At 38.0% G+C, this 9432-nt stretch overlaps 1 protein-coding gene across 9 annotated transcripts in view; it reads left to right on the top strand.

The window, feature by feature from the left end:
- Positions 1-6034: 6034 nt before the first annotated feature.
- The window catches only part of LOC124804727 (cleavage and polyadenylation specificity factor subunit 6), a 174951-nt gene continuing 171553 nt past the window's right edge, over positions 6035-9432 (top strand). For all 9 annotated transcript variants that reach the window (XM_047265016.1, XM_047265014.1, XM_047265013.1 and 6 more), the window contains exon 1: positions 6035-6321. In XM_047265016.1, coding sequence (XP_047120972.1) covers positions 6262-6321 — 60 coding nt within the window. In that variant the 5' untranslated portion in view covers positions 6035-6261. The remainder of the gene's footprint in view (positions 6322-9432) is intronic.

Genomic DNA, 9432 nt, shown 5'->3' with positions numbered 1-9432 from the left:
CTTGGTTCGTCTTATTGTGGCTTTTCTAACGCGGGACATTCCGGATCGGATTACTCCCCTTTCATTATTATTTCCGGAAAGTGACTATTTTCCTCGGACAAAGACCAATGCCGTGAATTGGATTCGCAGACATGCTATTCACTACCTATTTGGACAAACTGTAGACTCTGTACTCGATTTTTGGACATACCTCAATGACCGTTATTATGTCGTTGTCCGTCACCCAAAATACAGACAATTTTTCTCAAACTTCCTTGGGAGTGCTTTCCACGACCCGCCTCGCAGCTGGAATGTGTTAAGCTAAGAGAGAAGAAGGGTTCCTGTTTGAGCCAATGAACATTTCTGAACAATTTAACGGAACACATCAATTTCGAGAAGACGTGACTCAACATATTACCAGCGGGACGCAGAAGGCCTCTGATCAATTACAAAAAAAAAAGGAGAGAAAAAAATAAAAACAATAAAAATAAAAATGAAGATTTTGTTTTGTTTGCAAGGATAGCCCTAACCTTGGTTTCCCATATTTCCCCTGGTATATAGGTAGCTCTCTGGAGTAGGTTTAGTCAGGAGCCAACACCTGAAGTGGACCAGATTTTTTTTTTTTTGAGGATGAAAAGTGGCGGTGGCACTTAGGATTTTTTTTGTAGTTCCAAAAGAAAAACAGAAAAAAACTACAAATTGAGTTAAAATTTTTGTTAAAAAAGTGGTTACAGCAAACAAAAAAAGAATAAAAAAAGAAAAAACAAAAAATAACAAAAATAAAAAAATGTTGTTAAGGCAAAAAAGAAAAAAAGTGGATAGAAAAAAAGCATGTTCAGCTGTTATCCGAAAGGTTGGTGGTTCGAGCCCACCCGGGGGCGAAAAAAAAAAAAAAAAAGAAAAACAGGCACTTGATTCAAGTCTTCCCTCAACAGAAAAGTTTACTTTCTTTATTTTCGCAAAGTTATAAATTGTCCGTTCGTTCATTGACGTCTCTGTTCACTGTAATAAGTTTAGTTTGTGTGTTTTGCGACCGCACTGCAAAACCGTGCGATTAGTAGACTTTCGGACGTGCCTCTCCAATGGGAACCGAAAACATTTGATCGCAAGGTCATAGGTCAACCGATTCCTCCACAGGAAAACACGTCTGATATATTCTATACGACACTGGTGACGGCATGTGCGTCACATGACAGGAATATGTTGTCGACCCACCTAACTTGTACACTTAGCGAATGGGTAAAAAGATTCTTCTACCTTGCCTGATTTGGGTTTTCTTGTGGATGTGATAATCACTCCCAAAAAGTGACGAAAACATAAGAGTTTGCCACATACACTGAAAATAAAACATTAAACTTTTCACGCGAAGGAAGACTTGAACCTAGGACCTCTCGCTCCATTGCTGCTCTCGCTAACCACGGAACCACGGCGCTCCTTAACTTTCATTGTCCTTGATGTTGCCTATCATCGCATGGACTTCTCAGTTTGTATATTTCATTTATTTTTTTCGTAGCTCCACACAACTTCTTCCTGTTTTCTTGATTGATCTGTGTTCAGTTTTTCAAGGCCTATCCACTGTGCCAACTTATAACTAAATCTGAGGGGGGTGCGATGGGGAGGTTTCCTTGTTAGCAAACAGAATTTAAATGTGGTTACGCCGATTACAGAGCCTTTTTGCGACAGTATTCTGGTGTTTAAAATCTGTGATCAAGTTGTCTGCTGGAAAAAATTAGAGGTTGGATGGTCTGTAAAGTTAAAGAAGAAAGTATGTGGTGCATTCAACTGTTACCTACATAGTAAATTCTCAAGTTCGTCACTGCAAATGACAGTATCAATCCAACAGTACCGTATCTCCCACACGAGAACAACAATATGACAGCAAGAGTAAAAATGAAAAAATGGGCAAGGAAGTGCAGGAAAGCATTTTGAGGAGATATAAAAATCCTGATGCTGTATCATATATAAAGTAGAATTGGCTGACATCAAAATAGCTATTCAGATCGACCAAGCGCCTTGAAGATTGCAGTAGCTCTGTGTAGATAACTGTTACCTTGTGGATCAGGAAGTAATGCCAGATTTTGTTGGGGTATTAACAAAATGGAAATGTGTGATTAGCTAACATCAAACGATGACTTGTGTGTGCATGGAAGCTACTGAGGAAACAGCAATGAGATTGTGAACAAAGATAAGACAGTTGGAATAGAATATTTAACATGGATGAATTACATTTGTGAAGATATAAATCAAATTTGTATTTCACAGCACAGGCTCCAGAGGGAACAAGATATCAGTATCGTTTAATAAAGAGGCCTGATATGCATCCACGAGAAAAGTTCACATCCTTCTTGACTAGAGAACATGGTATTACCAGATTGGAAGCTACAATTTATAACTACAAAATCGATGATGTGTTTAACACTATGAAAGACTCTCTGTCTGTAGCAAACACGACTAAACATAATTTGTAATGTTCTCACTGTATGCCGTACTATTCGCTTCCATGTGGTGTAAACTAGCTGACAGGTTACAGAATAGTTGCTGGCTCGTGTTTAATAGTGTTCTGCAGTTTGTCTATTGGTGCAATAATACATGGATGTTGAGTGGTGTTATTATATCTCTTAAAAATAATGTATACTATTTATTTAGAGGAAACACTCTCCTAGTAAATTTGTTTGTCCTTTGATTTATCGTGATATGTTACTGATTTTTAGTGAAGTTAGTTTGTACGTTTAGCTTTCAAAAAACATACGAAAGAGATATAATAAGCAAAATAATGAATTTCGTAGGTTGCCAATTACGTATTATATCTGGTTTTATCGAGCGCCAGGCTCCCTACAAATTACTGTAAATACAATAGCGTAGTATTACTCAGCTCCAGTTCACTATCACAGAAAATAGACAAGTTTTAATAAAATTATTTCACTGGATTTCTTCAATTAATCTCACTGAATATTTTTACATAATTTCTTCCGCTCCGGCTATCAGACATTGTGCTGTGAGAAAATATTTTTAAATGTACCGCGTAATGGCGGCTAATTGTTAACAGTCAGAGATCACTGTTACTCGATCCGCAGCAGCTGGAAACATGCTAAATAATTTTCATTAAATATTCTTTTCATAAGATAAATGTGGCGTAGGTTCTTGAAATAACACACGGAGATCACTTTATACTAATATATGCTTACTAGGATACAGTTTACACCATTAAACATTTGCAATTACGTTACGACAGAAATAAATGCTAGTGCAGCACAATAGCTTGCGTATCTTATGCCAGCTAACACCAGAACGAACAGAACAAAACAGACCAGACAGAAGAATGAGCATTGCATTGTATTTTATACTCTTACAAAGATAATATTTTTTTAATTACTTACACATTATAATCTCATACAATAAAAATAATGTCTTTTCTGCATGTATCGATCTATATTGTATATTTTTACAGTTTGTGTTATTACCTTCCGCAGATAAATCGATGTTTGCAACTCATTTTGAGTCACATACAGTCATTTTTATTTATGTTTCACCTTGATAATGGTGAATATTGCAAAAGGGACACTACAGTGTACAAACAGACTTTCCAGACAATCAAAACTGGGAGAAGATTTTATTTATGCTCTGTCTACCTACATTTTTAATTATTTACCTCTGAACTATGTGGAGATGCTGACACAGACTCCAAAAAATATTACAAAAGCATTATAGATAAGAACTATATTAAACCTGTAGAAACATATTTTTCTCCATCTAGAGTAATGTTCATTATAATACCAGCTGAAGCAGGTATTGATGAATTAGGTCTGGTTTCCACAAATATGTAATGTTATCCCACACGTCTTAAGAAAAGGAACTAATATTTCAATCAGACTTAAGCCATTCCCTGTTAAATGAATTATTCCTTTAAGTCTAGTTAATGTGTGATGTGCATGAAAACAAAAACTGTAAATGAAAGAGGTTTAAGTCAAGAAATAAAAAAGGGCCCAGGTGATGAAGACAGCTGTTATAAAGGAAAATTATAAATTGAAGCTATAAAATTAACAAGCCATTACCAATTTGTAAGGCCTTCAGATTACTCCAGACACAGTATGTGGAGAAGCCTGGATGTTGATGGAGATTGAAGAGTATCAACATTTACTGCAAATAGCAATGGGAAGTGGCCAAATTTAGTGTATTTGCAGAAAATGACAGATTCATTGGTGTTTACTTCATTAGTGGGTCAAACTTCCATACCTGTTTGGTTCTGTTTAAAAAGGATGCTTATATTGTATCAACATATGGTGGCTGGACATTGTGCATCTAGCGACTGAAAATCCGTTTACAAAGTTTAATATGGGGTGTGGTGTTGACAATGTTGACCACATTCTCAATATATAAAATTGTCTGACGTTTCAACCACTATTGCAAGTGGCCTTCCTAAGGGCTTTGTGCTGAGCTGACTGCTGAATGACGGGGAGGCTTTAGATCTTATATAGTAGTAGAGAAAGGTGATTACGTAATTTTATAGGGCAATTTTGTATAGGAGCAGGGGTGTTAGGTATTCTTTAGTGATTTTTATATTATTCTCTGTCATTGGTGGATAAATATGTGCCTGACTGGTGTTTACGTTTTCTGTTGCCATTAGTGGAAACAGGCGAATTAGAAACTGGTGGTAGCTGTGACGTAACGCTGTTTACTTGTTACGATGTGTGGGCTAATGTGTGCCTGCACTCTGTGTACGTAAGAATACTGCATTCGCTGCGTGCCTGTGTGAGTTGCTTTGTGTTCGCCTCCCTCCCTTACGTTGTCACTGCTGGCAGTCAGTACGCTCAAAATCCATTCTCCCTATTCATATTGACAGATCGCATGGCTGTTTCTGTCGCCTCTTTAACATTCCTCCTCAGTGTCAATGGCTGTTTCACCAGTTGCTGGCTTCACTGAATATTATCCCTTTTTCGCAATCACCTGATGTTCCGCCACTGCTGTGGTGTGTTGTCCCAAACAGATAGATCTTTCATACTCTGCAGTTCGTGTGATGATCGACCGTAGACTCTTGTGGTGGTTAGTTTGTCGACCGCATCTTTCGTTAAGCCTAGAACATCTTTTGTTTTGATATTGCTCTGAAAGGTTGGCTTGATGTCGGCTCGATGAAGAATTTTGCCCACACATTCAGTGCCCTCTTGTATAGGTTTATGTTCTGTGCTTCCTTCTGCTCTTCGCTATGCCCTCATCTTTTGTCATCATAGTTTTATCTATCATATTCTTGCCATAACCATTGGCTCCTAAAATGGATCTGACGTTTTGTAGGCCCACCTTCAGGTCATCGCTGATCCTGTGGGCCCTCCTGGTTAAGGTGAGAAGGGTGGACTTCTTCTGCATAGCATGGTCGTGGGAGAAGGCATGGAGGTACCTGCCCATGCTACTGGATTTTCTTTATACTCTGTGAATAAGTTTACTATCAAGCTTTCGGTACACTTCCATGTTGAGAAAAGGCAGCACCCCATTCTTCTCAATCTCTATACTAAATTGTATTTTACTATGCTGTGACTGAGATGTTGGTGGAACTTCTGTACTTCTTTCTTTCCATGTGACCAAATGATGAAGATATCATCGACATATTGGAGCCAGCAATCATAGCGTAATGGTGCAGACCGGAGAGCTGTTTCTTCAAATGCTACATGAAGGTGTCTGCTGCAATAGGTGAGGGAGGGGAACCAATACGTTTCGGCGTGCTGTTCAAAGATCGCCTGCTCCGGACCATAGCCGATAGTCAGCAAGGTTAACATGCCACAACATCCCCACATATCCATTATTTTGTGTATGTAGGAAGTAAGTATCGGATATTGCTGTCATGGGCTATTTTTATTTTTTATAGTATTGTGACAACCATATTGGATTCATCTGCATGTTTCTCGCTGTAGAGGTTACTTGTGTTAATAGATTTACTATTCCAGGCACTAGCAGTGTGATCAATTTCATTCTTAGGTTGGTTTAGTCAAGGAGATTAGAATATTAATATCTTTGTTTTAGTATTTTGCATTCTCAATGTGAATATCTTTGGGTTCAAAGTCATGAACTTTGGATTGTTGCTGTAGTTTGATTTTGTGAATTGTGAAATTGTTGCACCTGAGCCTAGGGATTTTTTGTTGACTGTAACTGATCCCTGCATTTATTCCTCAACAGGAAGTGCGTTTGTCCTTAGTTGTAGGAAGGAGTTCTTTCATTGTGATAGTCGTTGATCGCAGTTGCGTACTGAGAAAAAACGACGTAGGATACTGGACCATTCAGCGCGAGAAAGCCAAAATGGCGGATGGCGTGGACATTGATTTATACGCCGACGACATAGAACAAGATTTTGCGCAGGTGTGTCCTAAACGTTATGCTTTAACAGTTTTTTCTGAAAAGCTGTGTGCCATATTCTTGGGAATTTCGTCATATAAAAGATTTGGGAATAATGTTAATTTATTTTGCTTTTATGCGAACTTAGGCAGTTTACATTAATGATTAATTTGTTATAGGCCTATTTTGTTTTGGACCGTTTGTAGCCGAGTGCTTTGTTTGAAATTCTGTAAAAGCCCAGTTGTGATTATGTAAGCTTTTGTGATTGATTGTTACGTGTATGCGGCGCGAACTTATGATTTAAGCTAGTATGCACAATTGCCCGCTTTTTCATTACCGTAGGATGTCTGTCATTGCCCATGTTATTCAGACTTTTAGCATTTTCATGTAATGTGTTTATTGGTTCTCCTTATGTTGGATAAGGTTCTGGAGAAAGGCTTAATATGCCTCATTGTGTACCTCCTGTCTCAATCTAGTATTGGAAACTCGCAAACTATGTTCATATGAGTAGTCCTTATTTCTGGTTACTCTCATGATGAAAGTCTGCCAGTTGACTTTAATGGTAAGTGTTGAAGTCGTCCAGATTTATTACGGTTTGGATCCAATTTTTTACAACGTGTGGTGGTAGCTCCACATAAAATCCTGGTTGTGCCGACACAGGCCTAGTGATCTGTATCATAGCTCAGTGTTTAGTTGTTGTTGTTGTTGTTGTTGTGGTGGTCTGCAGTCCAGAGACTGGTTTGATGCAGCTCTCCGTGCTACTCTATCCTGTGCAAGCTTCATCATCTCCCAGTACCTACTGCAGTCTACTTCCTTCTGAATCTGCTTAGTGTATTCATCTCTTGGTCTCCCTCTACGATTTTTACCCTCCACGCTGCCCTCCAATGCTAAATTGGTGATCCCTTGATGCCTCAGAACATGTCCTACCAACCGGTCCCTTCTTCTTGTCAAGTTGTGCCACAAACTCCTCTCCAATTCTATTCAATACCTCCTCATTAGTTATGTGATCTACCCATCTAATCTTCAGCATTCTTCTGTAACACCACATTTCAAAAGCTTCAATTCTCTTCTTGTCTAAACTATTTATCATCCATGTTTCACTTCCATACATGGCTATACTCCATACAAATACTTTCAGAAACAACTTCCTGACACTTAAATCTATACTCGATGTACAAATACTTTCAGAAACGACTTCCTGACACTTAAATCTATACTCGATGTTAACAAATTTCTCTTCTTCAGAAACGCTTTCCTTGCCATTGCCAGTCTACATTTTATATTCTCTCTACTTTGACCATCATCAGTTATTTTGCTCCCCAAATAGCAAAACTCCTTTACTACTTTAAGTGCCTCATTTCCTAATCTAATTCGCTCAGCATCACCCGACTTAATTCGACTACATTTCATTATCCTCGTTTTGCTTTTGTTGATGTTCATCCTATATCCTCCTTTCAAGACACTGTCCATTCCGTTCAGCTGCTCTTCCAAGTGCTTTGCTGCCTCTGACAGAATTACAATGTCATCAAATTTTTTATTTCTTGTCCATGGATTTTAATACCTACTCCAAACTTTTCTTTTGTTTCCTTTATTGCTTGCTCAATAATAAGATAATGTATTGAAAGCTAATAACATGGTTGTGCATTGGCTAAGCCCGTGAATATGAATACTTATTGTCAAACACATTTCATGATAAAAACCAAAACCATGTAAATTAAAAATATGAAGTAGTTTATTAGCTTATAGGCAAGTTTGAATATTTTGATGTATACTACACCCACTTATCGTTCATAAACTAACAACTCATGGGTGTCTACTGTTCTCATAGGCAAACATAATGCATACTGTTCGGATGAGTGCAACTTCTACTGATTTTGAGCCTAACAGAAGCTATTAAATTTGGTTTTATAAGTATTTTTAGTCCGTTATATTGTGGTGTGCAATCACAACTGAAAATGGCACACAGATGTTGACAAAAATGGTCTGTTCTTGCCCATGTTTTCTGTTAATGTTTGTGTAATATGTTAACTTAAGTGCAATGTTTTTATTTTTATCATGGTAAGGAAGTTTAGTCTGATAGTTAAGTTCAGTGACTTATTAACCTCATAGGACTGTTCATGTTGTTTCCCTGTGAAAGTGTAGCTGTGCGCATGAGACAAGTGTGTTGCTAAACGGTGTGTTCATGTCTGGTATGCTTTTCACCTGTGCATCAAACCATTTGTTATGTAGCAAATCAGGTGGTGAGGCATCCTTCTCTAAAATAGAACTTAAAATTCTTCTGAAAAGTAGCCATGGAGTGATATTGTTTGGCAGAAGCACAGTTAAGACAGTATGTAATTACAGTGATGTCAAAATAAAGACATGTGATACGCACTCCAAAGGAAATATCTCACAATTGGGAAGACATGCATAGGTGTGGAAGACTCTCATCTGTAAGTGTTAAGAGCATTGAACTGTGAAACAGGAAGGCAATACGCTATCCTGATTAGTGAAAATTCCTCTCACGTTTCCAGCCTTTGAGAAATTAACGTGTTTGGTTTGTTAGATGATTGTTTGATTAGAGAGACAACACAGTTCAGAATACCTTGTTTTAGAAAGTGTATCTTTTCTTTTTTTGCTTATTTCAGTAGCAGTGAGGTATAGATCACACAGTGCCACACACACCATTCCATGGTGTAGCTACTTACATTAATGTTATAAAACTTGTAAGTGGCAAATATGATGTGACATCTGGGTTCTAGTACATGGGATTACTTTATGGAGTAATTCTGCTCGTATGCTTGAAGCTCTGTGAATTCGTGTTAAGTTGTTAAGGCTTAAATTGACTGGCATTATCAGCATCTTTGGCTACTAATCTGTTTCTGTCAATCAGTGCTGTAAATTTCCCCCTTTCTGTGATGATCTTGTCAGATAGGGTGGAGGGTGTCAACCCACCGGCTTTGACTCGTGATGTAAGGGTGTTGTGGCGTGTGATGTCATGACAGTGCGGAGTTTAGTTTATGGGTGTGTTGTGTTTGTAGATGTCGTCTTGTTGGGGTTGGTGGTGTCCTCTGACATACGATTGAGACTAGTCCTAATCTTTCGTAAACGTGTTTTCTTGTTTTTCTGTAATTTAATTTGACTTATTCTCGCTAA

Source organism: Schistocerca piceifrons, chromosome 7 (genome assembly GCF_021461385.2).
Source record: "Schistocerca piceifrons isolate TAMUIC-IGC-003096 chromosome 7, iqSchPice1.1, whole genome shotgun sequence".
NCBI lineage: Eukaryota > Metazoa > Arthropoda > Insecta > Orthoptera > Acrididae > Schistocerca > Schistocerca piceifrons.
Note: the sequence above shows the minus strand (reverse complement) of the source record. Positions and strands in the feature narration are given on the sequence as shown.